We start from the raw sequence: 27,865 nt of genomic DNA on the forward strand, positions 1-27,865 counted from the left end.
AAAAAGAATTATGGGTAATCGACCACATAGGGGCTTTGTGATTGAATGATATGCACCTCTTTGTGATCTCAACCTTGCACTGTCACGCCGCACAGGGAAAGAAGCTGACTGATTGAATTTACTGTTGTGGGCGGTTGATGGGATAGAATTCTGCCGAAAGCTGAAAACTGTTTATACTGCGGGCGTCTTCTCTGCTGTGTTTTCAAGTACTCTATGTCACTGCCCACTCCATGCTGACCCGCAACCACATATGCAACTTAGTCAAAATTACACAGTTGTAGTCTATTCAGACTACATAAATTCCTTTGTTTTACAAAAATGAGGGTTCATACTTTTTAGCCTGCAGCCAGTGTATAGGGGATCAACTAATTCCTCTTTCAGTCTTCTGACAATGCTGCAAGGTACGAAAGGTAGAGTATGTATGCCCCTTTTGGGATACTGAATCAACAATGCACTGCAACTTGCCGGCCTTCATGAGGGGACGCGCTCTGATGTAGAAATTAAGGGCTCATTCTAAGATCATGAAAACATCTTCCTATCTTTATTCAAGAGCACGGTCTTTCAGTTCGAGACCATGATTGATTAATTTTGCTCATTTTTTGGAAACCTAGCACAACTTTTTCATTCAGATCTTGTTCTTCTTCTTGATTTAAGGCGGTTGCCATCCAGCTTAATGCTGTATTATTGCCACATTCTGCTCTGGAGTGTGGATAACACAGTACCTCAGTCAGATCATTACACAGGAGCAGCTTTATTCGTCATATATGTAGAAGGTGCTATCTTGTGCCTGTAATTGATAATGTAGTATTTTTTTGACATACAAGTTGCTTCAAATATAAGTCACAGGACCAGCCAAAGTAGTAAAAAAGGTACAACGTATTGTCAAGAATATATGGCAATCCAGTTATATATATGAACAAATCTGGAATTAGTTTCCAACTCTTGCTTAGCTTGGTCAAGACTCCAGCTATAACTTTCACCACAGTGATTTAAACAGAGTTCAGATTCAAAGGGGGACCACATTTGCAGCCGTATTCATGATTGGAGGTAAAAGTTGAGACGTTATGTACTGACAAGTTTTAGCCCTCTGGCTGTAGTAAAGACAAATGTATTCTCAGTTGACTTATCCAGTAATACTTGGATTAAAAATCATATTCCGTAACAGGAGCTATCTCTCTGATACTTTACAAACAATGAAACAAGTCCCTTCTTCAGCTGACGCTACGAAGACGCCTTTTAAACGCTGTGCCTGAGGAACAACACTCGCAATGAGCTTTCATAGCTTCAGGATACAATGAGACAGAACATTTCTCAACACCGTGCCAGAGTGCCATCAGACTAGTCATTTGTAAGCACCCTGGAGCTCATTCTTCCTACTCCTCCACCCTGTGTGAGGCTCTAGTGACACCGCTGCAACGCCACAAGTATCTGTGACGCAGCGTCAGACACAGCAGCACCATCGCTCCTATCTGCACTGCAGCTCTCTGCCTCGCAGTGTGACACAATGAAGCATCACAAATACTCAATGTTTGTTCTGAGGACAAAATACACTGATGAAAAATCATTTGGAATTCATTATTAGGTCAAAAGAATCCTCAGAGCGGTGTGACATCAGCAGACAACAGGAAACATTAAGCAATCAGTCAGAATTCAGGGATTCATCTGCATAATGTTGAGACAGATGCACTCACCTGTTTCCCCCCACAACGTGTCAAAGTTGTTAATTTGTGCCCGCTCAACCTCCTCTTCGTCTTTCTCAGGCAGGTCCAACAGGTACGACACAATCTGATGATTCAAGAGGACACAGATTAACGTCAAAGTTTAAGAAGACAAACAGGAAATGGAATAAAGTATGAGAATGACGCCGCAAGCACTTACACACTTTTCCTTTTAAATATACCATTTCTCCATTCAAAAAACAAAACAAAAAATGCCAGTAATCAGTTTGGGGACAGATTTGCAAAAAGGGGTAGAGCTAATCTACTTTTGATGGCACAACACATGCACTTGGTAATCAGCAGCACATTGCACCAAGCATCATTTTTTGGCTCATAAAACTTTAAGATGACAGAATGCTGGGATTTTTTTTGTTTTGTCCATTGCCACTGTACCTCTGTGTAGCCCATACTGGCAGCGGCGATGAGTGCCTGCTGTACGGCGTGGCTTTTGGTGAAGGCTGCCTGTTGTTGGGTTTGCGGCGACTGCTGCTGTTGGAGCCCCATGTTCCAGTCACACTGGATGAGAAACTGCACCACCTCCATGTGGCCCCGCAGAGCTGCATGAACCAACGCACATTGGCCGTTCTTGTCCAGGTGGTCAACCTGTCAACAGGAAGTGGAAACGGCCACACAAATAAGCACAGAACCCGAGAACTAAGCTGACATGTCTATTTTTGGACACTGACAGAGTCAATGTGAGTTGTTTTTGCTGTCACAGCCTACTGGACTTAAGAGAGCTGTGAGTAAGCTCATAAAATGATACCTCCTGCGGTTTATTACTTTTTTGGCTGTTTAAATCTTGCAGTAAACCCTCTACACTTTGGTAAACATCTTTTGACAGTGGACTTTAGCACAAATACACTGACCTCCAGGATGTTCTTGATTTGGCCAACAACACAAAACAAGAACACTTTCAGACAACTGGATTAGCAGGGAAGGATTTTATTCCGTCACCCTCCGCATTAGTAACTCATTGTTAATCAAGCTTTTTGCTGTTCTTGAGCTAACCACTGAGATTTTTCTTTTTTAACAATGTACCTTGACACCTTGCATTAATTTGAGCCCCACACTGCTGTGCAACTCGTCGTGCGAATGGCGTAGCCGTGCGCAGTTCACACGCAGTGTATGACGAGTTTACTCACTGGCACGCAAGATTGGTGCAGAGGATTCAATTCGTGCAAGTGTCCAGGTGCCTTAATGCTGATGCTGCCTCTGCGATGGGTTTGTTTTGGTTTTTCAGCCTAAAGATCATTTGCTTCTACGGTAGTGAGACATTGAATATCACAATAATAATGCAAAGTAAAAGATTCCAAATGCAAGACAAATGAAATTAATTCTTGACTATCTGCTAACTTGTAAATGAAACAATGATGTAAAACACATCTGGCAGTGAAACACAACTGAACCCATTTAGATACAAATATCCAGAAATTAAAAGCTAAAAGTTTATAAATTTTCTTCACCTACAAAAAATTCTGTGGTACACCATTAAAAAACAAAAAACTTTTTTTTTGGTCAATCTCCAAACTTGTCGACTTGAGCTTTATTATGTAGGGATATTGTCTTGATACATGGACATTCAGTTGCAGCACTGATCTTGTTACGTTCTCCACAAACCTTTGCTCTCCTGCGACAAAGCGCAGTCACAATGGCCATGTGTCCCCCCGCGGCGGCGTAGCCCAGCGGCGTCAGACCGTTCTCTGAGGGGGCGTCAACAGAGGCTCCAAACTCAAGCAGCAGAGACACCATGTCCATGTAGCCCAAGTGGGCGTGGACGCACAGGACAGGGGCGTTGTTCAGCACCTCTGTGCGATAGTTCACATTGGCACCACCCAGCATCAGCAGCCTGCTGACCTGGAGAGAGCGAGCGAGAGCGAGAGAGCGAGCGAGAGCGAGCGAGAGAGAGCGAGAGCGAGAGAGAGAGAGCGAGAGAGAGAGCGAGCGAGAGAGAGAGAGAGACAGACAGGCAGACACAAAAATCATGAAAACGTGTTAAAATGGCACCAACATCTTAATTAACATATTTTTATTTCACCATTTCATATTTTTATGGGATATGTTTGGAGAAGAAGCTTTGATTTAGAATCCAGAACACTTTGAAATATTTATTACACATGCATTACTTCTGTCTGTACCTTGATGTTGGGCGTGTAGAGATTTCGGAGTGAGGAAAGTGCAGCTGACAGGCCTTCTGTGCTGTAGGATACCCACAGGCCTTGCAAGATGGACGAAGAAACTCCGACTTTCTTGCTGAGACCCTACAACAGAGAGAGTAAATATTCATTACTTTGGCGCGGGATCTGACACGCATGGAGTTGTGCGTGATGGTGAAGTCAATGTTGTACTTTGAAAATATGTGCTTTGAGGATGTGATGGCCCAGTTCAATTGTCTGCTGTCTGTTCAGCTTGTTCTCCTGCCGAGAGAACCAGAAGGCCAGCAGAGTGTGGCCGCTCCTGCCAAAGACAGGAAATAAAGCAGTCAGCAGGTCATCATCACTTTGCAACATTTGTGTGATAGTACCTGAAATATAAAAAGCATCTCCATCTTAGTGGAACAGCCACGACGAGTAAACAATAGAATCTGAAGTATATCAGCTCACACTGATTGAAAACACGTTCACACTGCAATTAAAGGGGTCTTATTAAACACCTCTTAACCAATCTACCAATGGAAAATAAGTTACCAAGCCTCCATTCTTCCCGGAACAAGTCATTTGGTGATTATAAAGACTCTGAAACTGCAAAATTAAGGTTAAAAATGTTGCATAGTTCCCCTTTAAATACAGACTTAAGGAAATAAAAAAAAAAGTGCCATTTACAGCCAACATTTTGCTTTGACTTGCACTAGATGTTTAATAATAGTAAGCCTGTTCAGCTGCTCCCTGGATTTCACTCGGGGTCGCCACAGCAGATCCAAGGTGGAGCTGCATGTTGATTTGGCACAAGTTTTATACCGGATGCCCTTCTTGATGCAACTCCACATTATATGGTGAAATGGCAGGGGTGGGGTTTAAACCTGTGTCGCAGACCGAACGGTTCGTCCTGCCTCCACTGCACATGCATCATTTCGGAGCTCAGCAGCTCGTCTGAGACAGAGTCTCTTCACCCAAATGGGTTAATGTGATTATTAACCATCAGATGATAAAGGTAAAACCTCTTAAATCATTCTAAAGTCAGTTTTACCCGTCGCTGAAACAGATGACTGGAGCGCATTTTTTTGCAGAAAGAAGTGATAAGCGGTGAACCGCGGCTGATGACGCATGCACAGTGAAGGCAGGGCGAGCCGATTTTTTAGGGGGGATCGTTCGGTCAGCGACACCGGGAACCTGACAACAAGCGCACCAACCACTTGGCCACCACCCCTGCCTACTAGATGTTTAATATAAATCCCTTTTCACATTTTGCTGTTATAATTACGCTTTAAATTCATGACATCATAACATTCTTAATGTTTCACCCACAAAAAGCAGCTAAACAACTCTCTAACAGTTATACATTCATTCCCAAAGGGTTAGCCGTGGCCCCTTGTGGACTACAAAGGCACTGCATGTGTGCAAAGAGATCATAATAACATTTTAATTACTTAAAATATGATTATGATAATAATGTAAATTTAAATGACATGTTATTCTTCATTTACCTGACCATGGAAACACTTCATCATAGTCTCATATGTCGATTAAAACTGATTAAAGGTTTAGGTGGGCCCTGATGAGAAGATTAAGTAACTACTTACTAGTAACTTAAACTGATAGTGTGACACTTTCACACTATTTAACTCTGGGTCACTGTTTCCCGGCTGTAGGTTCAGATCTACTTCATGACTGTCCTATAAGAAAATCCTTCACCTTCTCAGCTTTGAAAACGCTGTGAATATGCACAACATAAGGAGTTCTGCTGTGCATGTTAATCACGCTCCTCACCGTGGATCACAGAGGAATTTGGTCTTCTCTCCTTCCTCTCTCCAGATCAACCACTCCCTAAAGGAGGGATGGACAAACATCCTTGTCCCGTCCCTCCTCTTTACTAGGAAGACAGAGAGATTGTCCACACGTTGCTGGAAGTCCTCCCAGTCCAGCGTACCCTGCAGACAGAGTTTGGATGTCAAGAGAACAGACTCGCATTAAAATTCAGATTGTGTTTAAATATTCATTACACCAGCTATGGCAAAATACAGTTGACTTTGTGAAGGGAATAATAATAATAATAATAATAATAAAAAAACCCTACTTCACCCAACCCTTCTACATTAAGCAGTTTCTTTGCGAAAACTGCCACGTGTGTTTTGGCCTTTAGCTCCGAAAAAACAACAACAAAAATAGGATCGTTGTTAATACCCCGCCACACTCGAGGATGAATGAAAATTTGACCCACATTCGGGAGGTGTTGAGGTGCATTTGTGGCCATCGGACAGCATTCTGTGTGCAGCCCAAACAGTCGGGCACAGTCGTACAGCTGCCCCGAATATTTTGCTCATGTTCAAGACATTCGGGGAGCAGTCGAAGTGGTAAAATATCGAATGGCAGTCGAAGTGCCGTCTGACTGCATTCTAAACAATCAGACGGTGTGAAAACGGCATTCGTGAGATTCTGATCATGTTCAGGGAGGACGTTCGGCATGTTTCCGTCACGCCAAACCCTGGCCGAATGTCCAGATTGTGCCTGAACGCACCACGAGTGCTGCTGGATTATATTCTGCCAAACTGCAATCGGACCGCAAATGTGTGGCTGTTTGTTCTTACTGCCGTCTGGCAGCTGTCCAGGTACTCTTACAGTGTTCCACGTGCATGTGTACTGTGTTCGGAGGCTCATGTGCATGGCATGTGCACGAATGAGTCGGGGTGCAGTCTGGGTATTTGGTCTTATTCCCTCTGGCTTGGCTCATGCTCATTCGTACTCAGTGTGATGAGGCACAGATTGTGACAACACGAGACAAACTCGCAATCTTACAACAGTGATTTGAATCCATGCTGCTGCACGACTGTGGCTTCTGTCAGCCTGAGTCACTGTTGGTATTAATGAGCTGAGATCATATAAATAAATCCTCAGCATCATCTGACAAAAAAAGCAAACATAAAAGCATCCAAATGAGAGCTAGTATATATTCTGTTTGGACACTACTGAAACAGCGTAAGTAAGGGCTAAGTGGGATTATGACAAAGTTTAGGGAATGTGTCGCCAATAAAACTCTGGAAATGATCATATTTGTGATTGTGTCAACAAATTCCGCTTTTTTTAGTGCAACAGCACAAGAATTAAACTGCAGTTACAAGCAGTAACATTTTAAAGTGTAACTTCTTATTTTATCGTCCTACAGCCAATAAGCATAATGGAAATAAATAAATTGCCACTTCAGCTGCATTAGCACAGAGAATATATGTGATGACAGAGAACAATACAGGAGGCTTAACCAGCGGAGACTCAACCACTCCTCAGCAGAGGAGTTTCTAATACCCTGGAGTCTGATAAGAAAGAGATAAACAAGCTAAAATCAACGCTGCCACCCATAGAGCACTAAATTACATTTCATACCAAGTGTAACCCGAAGATCAGTACTAATATTATTAATTTAACAGGTCAGGTCAAGGACGCTGCTGCACCCACTGCGCTACTCAACTGACTCAGGGGAAGTGTGGGCATCATTACGTTTGCATAAAAAAAAAAAGATAATTACTAAGCAAACATATGCACAAAACACCTTAAAATCTCATCAGCATTTCTACTCCCTATGGTGTACCTATGGTGTAAGTACCAAGTGTCAGCTATGCATTGTATTGTTTTTTGTTTTCACATTAAAAATAATTTCTCATTACAATTCGACTATATACATCAGTCACCCTAAAATCTATTTAGCTCATCTGCTCCTTATGGTATACCTACAGTGTAAGCATCAAGTGTCTTACTGTGTTGTTATTAAGCGTTGGTAATCATTTCATACTCATTGGTATGCAAACATAAGCACCAAGCCATGATTTGGAGCATGTGCTGTTGTTGGGCATCGCTGCATCCAAGACACCATGGAACTGATCCATCCCCACCTTTTAAAAAGAAGCATCCAATTGGCCCTCTCCCGAGACACTACGTGCCCAATGTCACATCTGACGTTTCCTTGCCATGTCTTTTTACAAAGCCCCCATTTCTCAATTTTTTTTTTCTTGAGACAAAACAATTTTTAGTCAAATATAAGATCATTTAACAAATATTCCATTAAAGGCTGTGAAAAGACGGGTCTGAAGGAGACCTCTTATTACCCGCAGTGAGCCGGCGTTGATGGCCTGGTAGATCTGCTCGTCTGTCAGCGGATGGAGGGAGGCCACGGCCACGTTGAGCAGAGGGAGCGCTCGCTCGAATGACGACTGCGTGGGGAAGCGCATGTTACACTGCAGCAGGTAAACCTCAGCCAGGTTCACCGGAACCACCTGGAAGACACAACGTGCATTTACGACACAGATTTCATTTGAGTCGGGCTCTACACAACATAAATAATGGACTGCGTTTGCATAGGCACATCATCAATTATATTCCACGTGCACTTCATCAGAGAGAATGAGAATTTTTCAATTGCCACATTTTTTTTTAAATGGAGTCCGGAAGTACTTCTGAATACATGAAGTTAAATTAATCTGGGTGGGGAGAGAAAATATTTCATCAGAAAATGCACATGGGGGGTAATTAATGATATTCTTTATCAAAATGAGGTGCGTTCTGAACGCCAAAGAGAACAAAAATTTGAATGAAGCACCCGTTAACAAACTACTTTCACATTTCAGTGTGCAGAGAGTTAAAAAAAAAAAAAAGTTTCTTTGCCAGTGATGATTTTTCACAATGTGAACACAACCATGTCTAATTTAAACACAGAATGTACTGAAAGTTTTCCACAAGTTACTGGATTTCCAGGTGCATGGTGATCTGACGTTACCAGACATTACTACATCAATGTGAAGCACTGTTGGCATATCCTATCACTTTGATAACAAATTTAATGCTAACAGTTAGCAACCCTAGGTGGTGGAAGTGGTTAGCGTCTACCCAGGTTAGCACTAACAATTAGCAGCATCTGCGCTTAGCTAACATTTAATATCATCCACAGCTGTAGTCAAACCCATTTAACAGTATAGTTAGCGTCATCCACTATAAGCGTTTGCAGTTAGCATGAGCTGCAAATGATAACAGCAGATAACATTTAAATTTTAATCATACGCATCATATCGACTTAATGATGCCCAATATCAATGATGGGTTACCCCAAACCAGGCAACCCTGTAATTTCCTGGAAACTTTCATTACTGCACCACTAAAACCATTACAAACCTTATAGCTGGAACTTTTCAGGACAAGGTAGCCCTTCTCGATGAGGTCAAAGGTAAGCTTGAGGTACAGATAGGAGCCCTGGCTCAGTGCCTTCAGGTGAGCGCTGAGCTTGCCGAAGGTGGTGTTGTCCATCTTGCCGTTGAGGGAGATGTTGTTCTGGATCTCCGGGCTGCTGTGGATGCGGTGTAGGATGTAGCCCTGTAGGTCCTGGTCTATAGCGTCGTTCTCTTCCAGGCTGTCCAGAGAAATGCGGTGGAATGGCAGCGAATTTGTGATCTCCTGAAACATCAGAGCAAGCATTGCTTCAATGGGCGTCTGGTTGTGGTTACATTGATGCAGAGGTGCTTTTTCTCACATGGTTGAAGTCCACAAAGATTTCCTAACATATTTACGAGGTCTGTCCAAAAAGTATTGTACTTTTTTATTTTTTTCAAAAACGTATGGATTTGAATCACGTGTGATTGCATCAGCCAAGCTTGAACCTTCGTGCACATGCGTGAGTTTTTTCACGCCTGTCGGTTGCGTCATTCGCCTGTGAGCAGGCTTTGAGTGAGCAGTGGTCCACCCCTCTCGTCGGATTTTTATTGCGAATAAATGTCTGAACGATTTGGAGCTTTGCTGCATCAATTTTTTCCAGAAACTGTGGGAGACCTCCAGGTGGACACCATTGGGAAAATTCAGATGGCTTTCAGGGACGATTTTATGGGGATTACACAGATTAAGAAGTGCTCCAGCCGGTTTAAAGACCGCCCACAGCTGCTGAGAGCACGCCGCGCTCCAAGCGCCGATCAACAGGCTGAATCAACCAGATCATTTCCAACGTGAAGGCTTTGTTGATCTGGGATGTCGTCTGACTTACACAAAAATGGCAGGAGACGTGGACATCAGTACTTTTTCGGCACATTCCACTGTTACAGGAGTTTTTTTTTCATGGAAAGAGAAGCGGAGGGATGCGCCACGGAGCCGTTCATGGCACGGCACAAAACCACCTCCGTGTTGGTCTCACAGGACGGCTTTCAGATGACTTTCTGTGGTTTTTCAGTCGTGTGACTATCCGAGAAACTTTGGATGAGCCTGGACATGCCAGAACATGTCCTGTGAGGCTTCATCATGGCGTTGCTTTGTGCCATGCGGCACCGCCGTGACTCGTGGAATTCCTCCACACGTCTGTCTCAATGTGCCGAAAAAGTGCTGATGTCCACGTCTTCCGCAATTCCTGTGCTAGTCAGACGACGTCCCGGATAAAACAGTGTCCAGTTTAGAACTGAATGTCACATTCCACTGTTACAGGAGTTTTTGTCATGGAAAGAGGAGCGGAGGAATTCCGTGTGTCGTGGCGGTGCCGCATGGCGCAAAGCAACGCCGTGATGAAGCCTCACAGGACATGTCCAGCTCATCCACAATTTCTCGGATAGTCACACGACTGAAAAACCACCCACCGAAAGCCATCTGAAAGCAATCTTAAAGCCGTCCTGTGAGACCAACACGGAGGTGGTTTTGTGCCGCGCCATGAACGGCTCCGTGGCGCATCCCTCCGCTTCTCTTTCCATGAAAAAAAAAAAACTCCTGTAACACTGGAATGAGCAGAAAAAGTACTGATGTCCACGTCTCCTGCCATTTTTGTGTAAGTCAGACGACATCCCGGATCAACAAAGCCTTCACGTTGGAAATGATCTGGTTGATTCAGCCTGTCGATCGGCGCTCGGAGCGCGGTGCGCTCTCAGCAGCTGTGGGCGGTCTTTAAACCGGCTGGAGCACTCCTTAATCTGTGTAATCCCCATAAAATCGTCCCTGAAAGCCATCTGAATTTTCCGAACGGTGTCCACCTGGAGGTCTCTCACAGTTTCTGGAAACATTTGATGCAGCAAAGCTCCAAATCGTTCAGACATTTATTCGCAATAAAAATCAGACGAGAGGGGTGGACCACTGCTCACACAAGGCCTGCTCACAGGCGAATGACGCAACCGACAGGCGTGAAAAAACTCACGCATGTGCACGAAGGTTCAAGCTTGGCTGATGCAATCACACGTGATTCAAATCCATATGGTTTTTGAAAAAAAATAAAAAGGTCGGATACTTTTCTAACAGACCTCGTATCACAGATGTCTAGCTCAACTACACTGTGACACGGACTAAAGCAACTGGGATTTTCTCCCATAACCCTTCAGTAGGAGAACAAACCATGTGGGACAATGCCGGTCTTATTTTGCATGCGTTGACCAGATGTGGCATATCCACATGGACAATTCCTCCTTCAAGTCAAACTACAAGTTGATTCCTATGGGTCATTTTTTAACAAATTCTTAAAGTTGGTCCATGCTTATTACTTTTTGACTTGATTACTGTGATCTTGCTACATACAGGGTTCAATCCTAACTCACCTGGAACTAATCGAAAAGCTGCTGCTCGACTCTCGACATATTTCTTAGTCTCTCTTGACAGGCTTCTGAGCCATTTCAGAATTAATTTTAATCCCTCATTTGTTTAAAAAAAATTGAAGGCTTCCCTATTTAGCAATGCAACAAGATGTTTTGGTTGTTCCAAGGTCGAGGTTTTAACCTTCTGGAACAGTTCCACCCAACACTGGTAAATTTTTAATCTTTACTCATGATTCACTTGGCACACACTAATCTTGTTATTTCTATTTCTTTTTTTTGTTTCTTGTGGTTGTTTTCTGAATATATCCCGAAATATACTTTTCATAGGTAAAAGGGGAGTTAAAACTTTGTATTATCATACACAAAGAATGACCAAAGTCCACATAACTTTTTTGTACAAGTGTCAGATCAGAAATCATCAAATAAGTCAAACCTTACTATTTCAAACAATGGATTTTCAGGACAGAAGTTAGAAGAAAAAAAGATGTATTCATATACTACTCCATGACTAAGAAATAAACTCAAATGCAAGGAATGAAAATTCTTAGTGGATCCATAAATATCTGAATTTGCATGAATTAGGTGTCCTCCCGCAATTACAGCAGCTGATAGGAGTAACCCGTGTAGCATAACTCTGGTACTAGATAAGGTGCCACATGTCTGCATGTTGAATTGGCACAAGTTTTACACCGGATGCCCTTCCAGCCACAACTCCACATTACATGGGGAACATGAAGAGGTGGGGTTTGAACCAGGAATACTCCACACTGGTAACAAGTGCGCTAATCACTTGCCCACGAACATACTTATGCATATTCTTTTACAATTTTATTTATCATTTTCAACAGCACATTATTCAAAAAACATTCCAGCAGTATACTATATTCCGTGCTGTTCATTTTTTATACACCAAACCCCAACAAATGACAAAAAGAGGAGAAACATAAAAATATATATGTAAAGAACCTTAATTAATTAATTAATTAATTAATTGAAATAAAATAGAATACACAGATCCACTCACTTCACAGCTAACTGTAATAGTATTCAGTGATTTGGTTTCAAGTCATGGTAAGATGATCATTCTAAATGTTTCCATATATGTCAGAAAAGGCTGCCATGCCTTAAGGATTTTTTTTTTTCCTCAATTGAACCTGTCAGGGTATATCTCATCTTTTCTAAATGCAAAAAACTCATGAGCTCTGCAAGCCGCTGCTCATGTGTGGGAGGGGCTTCCTGTTTCCATCTCAAAAGTATCAGGCGTCTTGCAATCAGTGACTTATGCATATTCTATGTATTATAAGAGTAATGTGGTTCTTCTAAAGGCAGAGAGAGAGAGAGATTGCTGGCTGAACAAAAATTTCCCCACGGGGATATTAAAGATTTTTGAACTTGAACTTGAGAGAGAGATTTATGAGTGACAGTGAATACATCAAGGAGTTTGTGAGCAACTGCAGTGAGAAAAGTGAGGGATGATTTTGAGTCAGCACTCACACACCCTGCACTGTAACTGCTGAACGACACCGTTCTCATCTGATCCACTACTTGCAGCTCACTGAGAACCCAAAGTTTTCCAATATCACTGATTTAAAAGAAGCAGGCAGGTCCTCTGTAGCTCCTACGGATCGTTAATTCCCAATGAGCGCGACCGACTCAGAGTTGCCCTAAAAGAATTTGCGCATGTGAAATTTGGTTCCACATTATATTTTTACACCACATATCCTCTGAATGAGCAGAAAAATGCAACACGACTCCGTTCTAGCATTCGCTATAATTGCACTAGGACAACAATCTCATATAAACTTGGAAATTATTGTGTCCACTGGAAACTCTAATGCCTGAAAGATGGAAATATAATCCATCAGTTGCTGTAACATGTTTCATCTGAAAATATTAGCACAGTAATTGGAAACTGTTGCGCTCTTGGTTTGTAGTGATCACAATAAAGAACAAAATTAAAGCTGTTTCACATTCATTTACTCATTGAACCTTTTGAGATAAGTGAAATAACACAGGGACAGCAATATTTTTATTGCTGTGTGCCCAGATCTTTGAGCTAAAAGATTAAAACTCTGACTTGCTGCAGTGTCTGTACTTTACCTGTAGTGTGGTTCTAACTGTGACCACCAGTTTGAGCCAGGGAGGGAACTTGTTAATTGTTTTTGTGAGGAATGAAACAATGGTGTCCCCGTAGTCGGGCTTGTGAAACTCTGCCTCGTTCAGACCGTCGATAAGTATGATGAGGTCTTCCTCAGAGCTGATCTTCCTCTCTGAAAGGCAAGTGAGAAAATAAAGCACCACACAAATTTTAACCATTTCATTTTAGGTCATGGGCCAAGCAGGTGTTTGGTACCATTGAAGGTGACCAAACGACACTTAGAATCCAGCCTCAGTGTGCCATCGCCTACACAAAAATGTATGATAACCATCACAGGGTGGCAGCTGCAGCCAGCCAGGGGTCAATGAAGAATTACACAGAGGTCAAAATGTAAAACATTATCCAGTCATGTTGAAAAGTATATCACATTATTTATCTGATCATAACAATTCCAAAAAGGTATAGTTTGGACTATCTATGATGGAATGTTCTGGAGTTATGGGGTTAAAACAGCAAAAATTTCAGTTTGCACAGGGGTCAAAAGTTAAAGTTGCTCCAATTTCAGTAAAAAATGATGCAAATTATTGTTTGGGTTGATAGGGTTCTAATAAGGAATAGTTTGCACCATCTGTCATGCTTAGTTATCATGTTACAGGGTAACATATGTCACAAGTAAATGGACTGCATTTATATAGCTCTTTTCCATCTGTATCAGACGCTAAAAGCGCTTTACAGTAATGCCTCACATTCACCCCGATGTCAGGGTGCTGCCATACAAGGCGCTCACTACACCCCGGGAGCAATAGGGGATTAAAGGCCTTGCCCAAGGGCCCTTAGAGATTTTCCAGTCAGGCGGAGATTTGAACCCATGATCTTCTGGACTCAAGCCCAACACCTTAACCACTAGACTATCCACCTCCCCAAGTCATTGACTTCAATGGACGCCAACCTTGTTTGACCTTTACTTTGGAGACCAAACATTCCACACAGTCAAAACGATTCCATTTATTAATCCTTTTAGTTCAACCACTAATTTGAACTGAAACTGACCTTTGTCACCAGTTTTGCTGTTTTAACCCCATAACTCCAGAACATTCCGTCATAGATAGTCCAAACTATACCTTTTTGGAATCTTTATGATCAGACAAATAATGTGGTATAGTTTTCAACATGATTGGACCATTTTTACATTTTGACCTCTCTGTAATTCTTCACTGACCCCTAACTGGCAGCAGCTGCCACCCTGTGATGGTTATCATACATTTTTGTGTGGGTCATGGTACAGTGAGGCTGGATTCTAAGTGTCGTTTGGTCACCATCACTGGTACCAATCAGGTCAAAATTGATGACTGGCTCCTGGAATATTTATAACATGAAGTAAAAATCTACAGAAAGGATACTTTAAGTTTGTGAATATATATATATGTCCCATTTTATCTCACACCTATGGGATTTAGATGCTGGTCTAATGGGAAGTGTATCACCTTTGTAAAGTGCATCCAGGGGCTCAAGGACGCCCCTCCTGAAGGAGGCCAGGGGATCCTGGACACAGGAGCGCAAGCTTAAGAAGCTCTGCAGATGTGGCTCCCTCAGCAGCTGCTCCCTGTAGGCGACCAGGTGCGGGGATCGGCACAGCAGAGCCGCTACATTGTGCACAAACTCCGGCACCAAACAGGTGTATGCATTGTCTGCCTGGCAGTAGTGGTACGCCACCACCTGGAAGTGACAGAGAAGGACACGGACAGCTGAATGGTTCCACTCCCTTCTCCAGCAGATAACCTGAACCTGGCTTTGGGCGATTAATGTTTCCAAAGTTAGAAGATAAAGTTTTTTAAAATTTTATCACGGCTATGACTGCACAAATTCAGTTTTCACTGTGTGTACTAATGCCACGCTTCATTTCGGACCGAGTCAACTTCATGGTGGATGATTACAGTATAATGAAACATAATACGTCTCGTTTCACTGTATGGTTTTAGCCATTAATAATTCATTGCTTCCAGCTGCCAAGAGAGATTCGGAGATTGCTCATTCGTGTGAGATCTGTGCCGGGAACCAGCCCAGTGTTGGATATTACGTCTACAAAACAGAAACAAAAATATCAGCAACCCCAGAGAAGAGAAGCACAGGTGAATTTTGTGAGGCGAGAAAACATCACCACCAGATGTGACCTGAGAGATCACAAGGAATTTGCAAAGGTGGCAAAGATCAGAAAAGACTCATCCAAATGTAATGCAAACTTTTGGCCACAAAGGAATAACTGGAATTAAAGCAAAAGAGGTGGGGAAAAAAAGAAAGTGAGCTCAATTATAATGCATAAAATTAACAAGATCTAATAGCTTGGCTGGAAAACGGCTTTCTGCAGTTATAAATATTTCATAAGGATCACTGGTAAAGTTTTTTTTTTCCCCTTCTTTTTAAACACATCTGCATAATGCATCAGCCTGATACCGGGTGTGCAGATGATTTAGCAGCAGGAGACGGGAAGATGGTTCCACAAGTCATATTGGTTTATACCACACACCCTTCCAAAAACATGAGCAATATTTGACACATGCAAAACACACGAAATTCCATATTATCTGAACCTGTTTCAAAATCTCCCACCTCAAGATGGAGTTCTTTGCGAGCTGACAAAAGCTTTTGGACGCCATAATACTGATTTTCATTCAAAAGTGGATAAACATATCTTCTAACAGATGTATCTCTTTTGGAAAGGATTCTTCAAAAGACAAATTAAGCCATAAAAGCAACCAGTTATAATTTAATATAATTTAATTTATAAATTTGCAAAAATTTCAAAAAAGCTTTTTCATCTTATCATTATAGGGTGTTGTGAGTAAAATTTTGAGGGGGAAAAATGAATTTACTCCATTTTGGAATAAGGCTGTAACATAAAATGTGGAAAGAGTGAAGCGCTGTGAATACTTTCCAGATGCTCTGTAAATGTTGCATGTAGCACATAAGTAGTGTTGTTGTTGCTCCTCGTTTCTTTAAAAGATGTGCATTATAAGCCCTCAACAGATGCAATTCTTTTTGTGGAGTGCTGCTAAAAACCATTCCGTTCTCATGTGGTTTGAATAATGATGTCATCAGCGGTTAGTTGGCCTCAACTTGACTTTCTTGACACCTGACAACTTTGAAACAACTTGTGCTACCCTGACATTCTGAGGCTGCATTTCAAGTCTGATGCACAATATTGGCATTTTTAAAAACATTTATATAAAGACTGTTTGCATATATCCAGCTGGTGGTTTATAGAAATGGCTTTGTCTGTATTTCACAGGCAGTTACGTGAGCAGATGTGTGATTACTATACATGGACATACCTGAGATGCCAGCCTCCTCATGGCCTCTTCTTGACGTCGCCTCATCTCAGGGGTCCCTGGACAGCTGCCTCCTCCCAGGGTTCCGTGTGAGGGCTGGGACTGGGTGAGGGGGAGCCCTTCTCCATCTGGATGCAACGTAGCATAAAACAGGCTGCTCTAGTACACATCTGATTATTTTCAAAACAGTTATTTTCAAAACCAATACAAAAAGACAGTCTACTTTAGGATTCAGGTTAACGTATTGATTAAAAGACACTTTCGTTAAGAGAAATGGACAGCGGGATGAGCTGTTGCTCGTCTGTCTTCTTTTCTAGTGTTTGTTAATGAATCAAAGACACAAGGAAAGCAATTTCACAGCATGTTTATGGCACAATGCCTACGTTTGGGTGAGGCCTGTGGGCTGTCCGAGGCGATCTGCCGCATACGGGTGCCGTGGCAGCTGAGGGCCACCAGGCGAGAAATGATTGCCGTCTTCCCAAAGCCGATGTTGCCTACTACCACCACACCACGGTTGGTGCTGGTGGCAGGGCTGTTGAGATGCGCGTCGATCTCTTGGAAGAGCCAGTCACGACCCGCGAAGACGGAGTCCATGGTGATGCTGGGGACCTCGAACAGCAGAGGTTTGAGGGCGATGTCTTGAGGCCGGTAGGGCGCAAAATGCACTACCATGTCATAAAAAGAAAAAACAAATTGTAAGGAATATTAATGCCTTGTTTCCCATTGCCTTTATCTCAAAATAAAAATTGTGAAACAAATAAATATTTATGTGCACTACATTCAAGCTTGACATTACTTCAACAAAATGAAAATGACAAAAAGCCCATCCTGCGCTTGAATGCAAACTTGTGCCTTAAAGGGCCGTCCTTAATAACTGCTCACATGAAACACAGCGCTATCAAACCGGTCGGTGCATGGGTTATTTTTCGAAGCAATGAACCTGGACACTGCTTCAATGCCTTAAAACAAAAACAGTGCTGTGAGGCTGAAAAGTACGATTTGTTGGTTCCCTCTTGTGCTTGAATAATTATGAGTGCACTTTTAAAGAACTTGTGGGGTATTTTTCCAACTCAATTCTTCCTAGGTGACTAAAACATTATTGTGTAAAGAACACAAATGTGTGTTATATTTGCTTTAACAAGCAAAAAAGGTTATATGTCTGATGATATCACATGAGCCGGCACAGTCCACTATCCTGTAGGAGCCAGTAGTGAGCTTCACCAGGTGTCTGTATCACTGAGAGCATCTCTGAGTGAAAGTTGAAAACAAGGAAAAAGGTTTTTTTGTTGTTGTCCGTTTCAGCTTGTAATTAAGCAAATACACCAAATACTTTCACATACACACACACACGCCTGTTGTAATCGTACATGTGAGATGCAGATGCAAAATCAAGATATCGGCTGTAACAGTCAAACTGTATAATCAATGGTGCCATAACTTTCCCCAATACACCAACAAGAAATGATTTCAATCAGACAATACGTTCTTTAGTTGTGTGAAAACAAAAACTTTACAAATGGATGACCAGACAGACGCCCATACAGGGTGAAAACACAAGGCCCCCAACATCAAAGAATGAGATCATAACGATAATAAAAATAATAAAAATGTGTGTTAACTGCAACTGACCTGAACCACAGCACCGATGTTTTGCCGCTCTGTATTTACGCCTCTGTGCCTGTGACTATCTTATTGATCGTTTGTGTATCTGTCTCTGACTGTGTCTTCTGTCAGAGTCTTTCAATGACACAATATTAAAGACAGACTCACAGAAGCAGCTGTCCAAACTCAGCAGCGCCCACTACAGGACACTGCTTTGTGATATCATCAGGCAGCACACACGAGGTCGGCCATTTTTCTCTCTCAATATTTGCTTTTATTTTTTTATGTTTTAAGGCTTATAAAACATGTTTTCTTTGCACAATACTATTTTTTAACCATAGAACACCATAGAAACAGAGGTGGCTCTTGAATTATTTTAAGTGACGGGTTGTGCACACAAGAAAATCCTTTAAACATACAATGTTTAGTTGTACATGACAAATATCAATATAAAATGTGTTAACTGTCCAAATACTTGCAAGATAATGAAATCCACTTAACTATAATGAGGGTAAAGAAATTTATCTCCACTTTGATAGATTAAAAATAAAGAGATTTTATTTACAACAAAAACAATTCACATTATTTGTGCTCTGAGATCATTTTGTCTCAAAATAAGGTAAACGAGGAGTGACTACTTTAACAGCCAGTGCCGACTGTTGATTTCACTCGCTAGGGGGAGTCGTTAAACTAAATTCCTCCAGAGGATGGGCATCCTTTCAACACAACATATGGAGCATTAAAAACTAATTAGGGTAAAATGAATCTGACACAAACTTCTTAAGATGTGTGAGATATTCTTTGTAAAATTTAGTCTGCCGCCGCCTGTCTTCTCTTGGGCCTGATTTTAAACAGATTTCAGCTTTCAGAATAAAAACGACTTACACTTTGATCTGTCGTTTCATTTCTTTTTTTTAATGCTAAATCAACATCTGGCGATTACTTCTAAATTGGAATGTGAGTTGTGTGAGAATAATCTAAAAGCTTCAGCTGGCATGTGTCTGTACAGCACGCGTGCAGATGCCGGATGATGCAACAAATGAAAATTCAAGTAACTTACGTGACTGCGACTGCCAGGCATGGGTGTTATTAGCGGAAGCTGAGACAGATAGAATACACAAGCCAGAAAGCGAAAGGACAGAAAGCAATGGGAGGAAGAAAGGAGAAGAAAGAAAAAAAAAAAGACAGTCAGGACAGGAATGGGAAGTGGCAGCAGTGTGCAGCGTGTCAGCAGAGGGCAAAGATGCAGCTCAGTGAGGAGCAGGAAGCAGCAACAGTCTCGGCGCATCAAGATGTCAGGAATATGGGGAACTGCCGGACCGGGGTCGATTACTAATTGAAATCCTTTGAATTACATCGAGCGCATTCTTGAGGATGTCTGGAGGGTATGTTGGAGACTGTTTTTACTTTTGGGAGAATCTAATTGGTTCCTTTGCACCCAGTAAGATCAATCAATCCCCATAAAATGTAACTGAATCCAGTTCAAGTAGTAATTCGACCACGGCATGGGATACCGCAGAGATTCGGCTCCTTGGCCGACTGTGTGCACGGCGGGCTGCTCGACATGCTGTAGCATCAACTGCACATTACCATAAAGTAATGAAGCGCAGCAATATGTGAACCACAGTGTTTGTAGTTATTAGAAAGCCTCAGACACAATGCAAGTACTACTTTTTTTTCTTTCTTTTTTTTGCATGAATCTTTGCATTTCTGTTGGCTTTTTTGCTGAGCTTGAATTTGATAATCACTGCAAATTCTGCTCCAAATCATATTAAGAAGCCAAAAAGCTCTTCACATTTGCATGACACTATACAACACCACAATAGAAACACAACGTATGCATTGTATTACCGGTGGTGGTAAATCTTTCATTATCAAACTGGTCAACCTCTGCACATATAACTGACAAACACAATGTATTAAAAAGAACACAAAAGTCCAGTTATATCCCCTTGAAGATCAGACTAATTTTCCTTCATGCACATCTTCATATGGTGTCCTTCCACTGTGCAACATGTCACTGAAATCCAGCAACCGGTGTAGGAGTTGTGTTGTATCATGTGATGCATCAGTTAAATACAAAGCTGCAGTTATCTCTCTGTAATGATGTCACACTTCCACTGCGTGATGTTTCAGTGAAATCCACCAAATGGTTTAGAAGGATTTGCGCTTATAAAAGTGACATGAGATACAGTAGTGCTCAGAATAATAGTAGTGTTAGTGTTAGTGTTATGTGAAAAAGATTAATCCAGGTTTTGAGTATATTTCTTATTGTTACATGGGAAACAAGGTACCAGTAGATTCAGTAGATTCTCACAAATCCAACAAGACCAAGCATTCATGATATGCACACTCTTAAGGCTATGAAATTGGGCTATTAGTAAAAAAAGTAGAAAAGGGGGTCTTCACAATAATAGTAGTGTGGCATTCAGTCAGTGAGTTTGTCAATTTTGTGGAACAAACAGGTGTGAATCAGGTGTCCCCTATTTAAGGATGAAGCCAGCACCTGTTGAACATGCTTTTCTCTTTGAAAGCCTGAGGAAAATGGGACGTTCAAGACATTGTTCAGAAGAACAGCGTAGCATCTCCAATGCTTTAAAATGGACAAAAAACCAGAGAAGCGTGGAAGAAAACGGAAAACAACCATCAAAATGGATAGAAGAATAACCAGAATGGCAAAGGCTCACCCATTGATCAGCTCCAGGATGATCAAAGACAGTCTGGAGTTACCTGTAAGTGCTGTGACAGTTAGAAGATGCCTGTGTGAAGCTAATTTATGTGCAAAAAATCCCCTGCAAAGTCCCTCTGTTAAATAAAAGACGTGCAGAAGAGGTTACAATTTGCCAAAGAACACATCAACTGGCCTAAAGAGAAATGGAGGATTATTTTGTGGACTGATGAGAGTAAAATTGTTCTTTTTGGGTCCAAGGGCCACAGACCCCAAACTCTGAATTCAAGCCACAGTTCACAGTGAAGACAGTGAAGCATGGTGGTGCAAGCATCATGATATGGGCATGTTTCTCCTACTATGGTGTTGGGCCTATATATCGCATACCAGGTATCATGGATCAGTTTGAATATGTCAAAATATTGAAGAGGTCATGTTGCCTTATGCTGAAGAGGACATGCCCTTGAATTGGGTGTTTCAACAAGACAATGACACCAAGCACACTAGTAAACGAGCAAAATCTTGGTTCCAAACCAACAAAATTAATGCCTCGCAGATGTGAAGAAATCATGAAAAACTGTGGTTATACAACTAAATACTAGTTTAGTGATTCACAGGATTGCTAAAAAAGCAGTTTGAACATAATAGTTTTGAGTTTGTAGCGTCAACACAAGATGCTGCTATTATTGTGAACACCCCCTTTTCTACTTTTTTTTTTACCAATAGCTCAATTTCATAGCCTTAAGAGTGTACATATCATGAATGCTTGGTCTTGTTGGATTTGTGAGACTCTACTGAATCTACTGGTACCTTGTTTCCCATGTAACAATAAGAAATATACTCAAAACCTGGAATAATCTTTTTAGTCACATAGCACTACTATTATTCTGAACACTACTGTAGGATCATTCCTATACTTAGACCCCAAATTTTTGTTGGGGGTGTGGTATAACCAGGGCACCAAGAGTTTTCTCGTCCAGCAAAAATTTCCACACTGTGTGTGGGTTAAGTACCGCAAACCATATCAGGGCGGAGTCGACTGAGTGCTGCATTAGAGTTGCACATCCTTTTATGAGTGTGGCTACGTAATGTAATGAGCCCATATTGGCCTTAATCTGTTCTTTTACGGTGCAAAGTGCTGTTGCAGCACTACCTTTATTCTAAGAACTCTAATTATAACAGCCAAACCGAGGGGTGGTGCTGGGGAAAAGAGACGATGACACAGAGCGCTTTATTTCTTATGCAATCAGTGAAAAGAACAAACAGATATACCTGCTGAAACTTGCTTTTCCAGTCAATGCAGGACCAGTGCTGCATTTTACGATATCAAGCACTGGTCCAAACACAGCATCCATATTCCTCAGGTAAATTATTTTAGAGCAACGTCACAGACTGAGAGAAAATAACTTCCAACCACAGGTTGTGATGCAACATTGCTCCATTTGGGTGTTACGCTGTGAAAGAACGGAGCTGATGCAACACATGTGGCAGGACATGGGTGGTGGGGGGGATGCAAAACATTTCTGCTACATAAATGTCACAGGCCTCAAGGGTACCCATAGTGACTCTGTTTTAAGTGGTGTTAATCCAATTATCTCAGGGGTGCCTAAATGCCAAACAGTCAAGCTCCTTCCGTTCTCATGTGATTTCTAAATACCCCCGTGCCACTTCGGACGACATCTTCCAAATGGCACAAACGAGCGCCAAGTTGTGCATCCACGACTGCACCCCTGTGTCAGGTATTCCAAGAAAAAACATTGCAGCCATGTTGTGAATGGTTTCTAAGGGAGTTGTTTCCAGGATATGAGCATGTGTGTGGGAGAGAGAGACAAAGTGGGAGGGAGGGAGAGTGTGCATGAGGGATGGCTGGCAGGAGCTCATAATCCTGCCTGTAACACTCCCCCTCAGGCAATGTTGGGCAAGGTATTGCTACCTCCTCCTGGCTGCTCCAACCAACAACACTTCACGGCCAGGCGGCATCTCAGATGGTTTTAATTATTCACCAGGTGAGGATGACTCACAGTGGGTGTACGCCCTTCAGGAAGAGGACGAAGAGGAGGAGGAGAAGCAGAGGATGGGAGGGTGAAGAGGGGGACAAGGACGTGAAAAGATGTGTGGAGGAGAGAAAACAGGCTGAAAGGTTTACATGAACACCATGTTATGAAGGGTTTGGGGACTTTAGGAAGGGTTACTTCAGGTCGGTTGAGTGTGTGGATGTACAAATGTCCCAGAGTCATTTCTGATAAACTTTGCATGCAGGTGTACAAACAGAACCCACAACACCAACAGGGCCATCAGAATTAACTGAAAAACAAAACAGATGCACTTGAAATTCCAAGTTTTGACATCAACTTTGCCTTATTAATATAAAAACATACGTACCATAAAAAGTTAAAAATAAATTAACTCATCAGCCCCATAGGGTGTACCCGTGGTGTCAGTATCAAGCATCTACCATTTAATGTTGCGTTATCACATTTTCAAGAAAGCATCCACATGTTTTAAAGTCCATTCCCTTATTTTGATGCAGCCCATCTCTTTTGGTCTCATCAGCTTACAGCTTTGAAGCTACAAATGTATTATGATTTCTATGTAAATGCTTTTATTTATTCAGTATTTTCTTGAATAAGACAAGTGTTAACATACATCTTACCTTAAAGGTGTAATATGACCCACGAATGTTAAAACTAACCAATTTTTTCCATTCGCCCAAACAAAGTAAAAACATTGCCAATAAATTAGATTGTCTTAGCGATCAGCAGGACAAGCATAGAATCAAAGAGTCAGTCATAAAGTACCATCATGTAAACTACTACATATTCAGCTGTACATGTTTGGGTTCAGAGTGATACAGTTGAGGACGAGTAGACCTCCTATTTTGGGCCATGTTGGCATCTTTCAGCATGCACAATGACATAAAATAATATCAGCCAGGCCTATTAAGTAAGTTGCTTGCTTTTGTTTGCATGTGATTATGCACTGCTGCTAATTGCAAGGTCCTGGTGGCCACTAAGACCACTGCTGGATGTGACCTGAGTGGCCAACAGGACCCTGCAATCCGCAACGAGGCCTCACAACCTACACGCAAACAAAAGGCCGACTTGACATCTGCCTGCATGAATAAGTCCAAACATTTTACTTAAGCTAATATATGAAAGAATTACTTCAAATTATTAGGTTAAAAGATCCCAACATGGACCAAAATTGGAGGTTTGCTGGTTCTTATCTGCATCTCTCAGAATCCAAGATTTCAAAGCTGAATTTGCAGTAGTTTTTGCAGTTACTGATGGAAATTTGCAGTTTCACTGATGGACAGTCCATTATTTCTATGAGTTCCCTGCAAATTGAAAATGCACTGTAAAGCAATTTCTCCAATTAAGATTACAGATATGAGAAAACAGATGTCAGAAACGGCATTAGATTAAGTAACATTGGACAGAATATACAAATCTTTGTTGGAATGTTGTTGCTCCATTATCAGTCATTGCTGTTAACCCAGTGCCTGGACTAAGAAAGCAATTTAGACTCCCTTCAGGCTGCGGTGACTGTATTTAATGTTTTAAATTCAACTTTCCGTCAGGCTTTCAGCTGTTTATCGCTGCTGAAGACCAGGCGTGAATGTCATTGATTACGGTGCTCCCCTGAATTTCTAAGAATATTTGTTAAAGTCAAACACCATGTCAGGCAGGGTACCTGCGGCTGAAAGTACATTTAGCAACGAAAGCGCCGACGTCACCTGACAATAAATCCTGTGTTGTGCAGGTGAGCATACGTAGGAAGACAGGAGTGGCACAGAGAGCGACAAAGGCAAAGTCAACCCTGCTGAAAACAAGCATATAGTGTGCAGTTATGGTGAGATTTGCAGTGAGTAGATGAGGTGGGTGGTAAATCTTGGAGGTAGGCAGGCAGGAGCACAAGAAGGTCCATTTACTGTCTGACTCACTCGCCTTAAAACAGCAGGCACACTCAGGCCCCTGATGACTAGCAAAGGAAAAAAAAGTCTCCAGCAAAGTCTCCAGCTACAACTGGAGATGTATATCTAACAGTAAAAAAAACAAACAAACAAACAAAAAAAAAACTATGAAAATATGAGGGATGGCACAATACCACCTTTTCATGTCCGATATGATATCAATACCGGAACCTTCAATATCTGACAATCCAGATAAGCAATACCATCTTGTTTTCAGTCTAATCTGTTAAAAATACATTTTTTCTGGATGTACTTTGCTAACCTAGCCATTGAACAAAACGTCAACTCAAACTGTGAAATAAATATTCTACTCAAGCTAAAGGAAAACATACATAGCCCAAAACAAGATTCAGATGGGCAGTACAACACTGAAATGTTGGCTTGGTGCACCCCTGGAACGTATTAGTCCTTAGTAATAAGTAGGAGTGTGCAGCTCTCCCTTTTGAAACAATATGGTATGTACAGTTGTATGAAAAATTTTGGGCACCCCTGATAATTTTCATGATTTTCCTTTATAAATCATTGGTTGTTTGGATCAGCATTTTCAGTTAAATATGTCATACAACAGCCAAAGTGATATTTGAGAAGTGAAATGAAGTTTGTAGGATTTACAGAAAGTGTGCAATAATTCTTTAAACAGAATTAGGCAGGTGCATAAATTTGGGCACCCCAACAGAAAAAAATACATCAATATTTAGTAGATGCTCCTCTTGCAGAAATAACAGCCTCTAAACGCTTCCTATAGCTTCCAATGAGAGTCTGGATTCTGGTTGAAGGTATTTTGGACCATTCTTCTTTACAAAACATCTCAGGTTTGTTGGTTTCCGAGCATGGTCTGCCCGCTTAAAATCACACCACAGATTTTCAATAATATTCAGGTCTGGGGACTGAGATGGCCCTTCCAGAACGCTGTAGTTGTTCCTCTGCATGAATGCCTTAGTACATTTTGAGCAGTGTTTAGCAGTGTTTGTTGAAAGATCCAGCCCCGGCACAACTTCAACTTTGTCAGTGATTCATGAACATTGTTCTCAAGAATTTGCTGATATTGACTGGAATCCATGTGACCCTCAACTTTAACAAGAATCCCAGTACCTGCACTGGCCCCACAGCCACACAGCATGATGGAACCACCTCCAAATTTTACTGTAGGTTGCAAGTGTCTTTCTTGGAATGCTGTGTTCTTTTTTCAGCCATGCATGCCGCCCCTTGTTATGTCCGAATAACTCAATTTTAGTTTCATCAGTCCACAACACCTTATCGCAAAATTAAGCTGGCTTGTCCAAATGTGCTTCAGCATACCTCACACAATTCCGTTTGTGGTGTGTACGCAGAAAAGACTTCCTCTGCATTACAGCATCCATCATACAGCATCTCTTTGTGCAAAGTGCGCTGTATAGTTGAACGATGCACAGAGACACTATCTGTAGCAACATGTTGTAGGTCTTTGGAGCAGATCTGTGGGTTGACTGACTGTTCCCACCATCCTTCGCTTCAGCTTATCTGAGATTTTTCTTGGCCTGCCACTTTGGGGCTTAACTAGTACTGTGCCTGTGGTCTTCCATTTCCTCACTATGTTCCTCACAGTGGAAACTGACAGCTGAAATCTCTGAGACAGCTTTTTGTATCCTTCCCCTAAACCATGATGTTGAACAATCTTTGTTTTCAGGTCATTTGAGAGTTGTTTAGAGGCTCCCATGTTGCCACTCATTAGAAGAGATGCAAAGAGGGGAAACATTTGCAAAATGGCCACTTTAAATACCCGTTCTCATGATTGGATTCACCTGTGTAAGGAGGTCAAGGGTCAATGAGCTTACCAAACCAATTTTGTGTTCCAATAATTAGTGCGAAATGTATTAAAATTAATAAAATGACAAAGGTGCCCAAATCTAGGTACCTGTCCAATTTTGTTTATATAATTATTGCACACTTTCTGTAAATACTAGAAACTTCATTTCACTTCTCAAATATCAGTGTATTCATCTGCTATATGACATATTTAACTGAAATTTCTGATCCAGACAACCAATGATTTACAAAGGAAAATCATGAAAATGATCAGGGATGCCCAAACGTCTGCATACAACTGTATCTAGATACAAAGGGTACAATACAATTCAGGAAAGATACATTTAATTATGGAACATAACGATGTGGCGTGATGCAATCTGACATAACTATCTGTTTAATGTAGATATTAACTTTCCACGATCAATTAGAATTAGACAAAAATGTCAGTGATTACCTTAAAATGCATATTTCATAAAAGACCAGGAACCATCTTCAGGTTTTCACTCTCGAGTTCAGCACATTGGTGATGCCTCTGCTCGACTTTTGTTCACCACTGGGGGCAGCACCACATAGCACACCGCAGAAGAAGCCCAGAAGTGAAAGCCAGTCGTTGTTAGCATGGTATGATTTTACCATTCTGAACCGATAGGACATTACTGAACACTGACCCGAACGTAAAGTTCAAACGGGCACATTTAACCATGACACTGACTACAATTATTAGACAAATTGATTTTGTTTTTATGTTGCAAAAATGGCAAATGTCAGCTCTCCCCAGTTTCTCCGTGATCGAAGCCACACACACACACACACACACACACACACACACACACACACACACACACACACACACACACACACACACACACACACACACACACACACACACACACACACACAGAGAAGCTACATGGCTTTTAATATATAGGTTTAAGGTTGTGTTTATTGATGTAGCCGTATCTATTATTTTAAAATTGACTTTTGATTTGTATCTCTTAATTGTT

The 27,865-nt window shown here is 41.6% G+C and overlaps 1 protein-coding gene across 9 annotated transcripts in view; it reads right to left on the reverse strand.

Moving 5' to 3' along the window:
- tanc2b (tetratricopeptide repeat, ankyrin repeat and coiled-coil containing 2b) overlaps window positions 1-27,865 on the reverse strand; it is a 381,104-nt gene that overhangs the window by 17,600 nt on the left and 335,639 nt on the right. For 7 of the 9 annotated variants that reach the window (XM_034193361.1, XM_034193366.1, XM_034193360.1 and 4 more), the window contains 13 exons: window positions 19,493-19,531; window positions 17,214-17,495; window positions 16,834-16,958; window positions 14,989-15,220; window positions 13,507-13,676; window positions 9,029-9,307; window positions 7,969-8,136; window positions 5,642-5,802; window positions 4,064-4,172; window positions 3,854-3,976; window positions 3,336-3,572; window positions 2,112-2,321; window positions 1,692-1,785 (listed from right to left, as the gene is read on the reverse strand). In XM_034193361.1, coding sequence (XP_034049252.1) covers window positions 1,692-1,785; window positions 2,112-2,321; window positions 3,336-3,572; window positions 3,854-3,976; window positions 4,064-4,172; window positions 5,642-5,802; window positions 7,969-8,136; window positions 9,029-9,307; window positions 13,507-13,676; window positions 14,989-15,220; window positions 16,834-16,958; window positions 17,214-17,495; window positions 19,493-19,531 — 2,229 coding nt within the window. The remainder of the gene's footprint in view (window positions 1-1,691; window positions 1,786-2,111; window positions 2,322-3,335; window positions 3,573-3,853; window positions 3,977-4,063; window positions 4,173-5,641; window positions 5,803-7,968; window positions 8,137-9,028; window positions 9,308-13,506; window positions 13,677-14,988; window positions 15,221-16,833; window positions 16,959-17,213; window positions 17,496-19,492; window positions 19,532-27,865) is intronic. The other 2 variants (XM_034193364.1, XM_034193369.1) reach the window with 1 other exon arrangement.

This window comes from Thalassophryne amazonica, chromosome 18 (assembly GCF_902500255.1).
Source record: "Thalassophryne amazonica chromosome 18, fThaAma1.1, whole genome shotgun sequence".
Classification (NCBI taxonomy): domain Eukaryota; kingdom Metazoa; phylum Chordata; class Actinopteri; order Batrachoidiformes; family Batrachoididae; genus Thalassophryne; species Thalassophryne amazonica.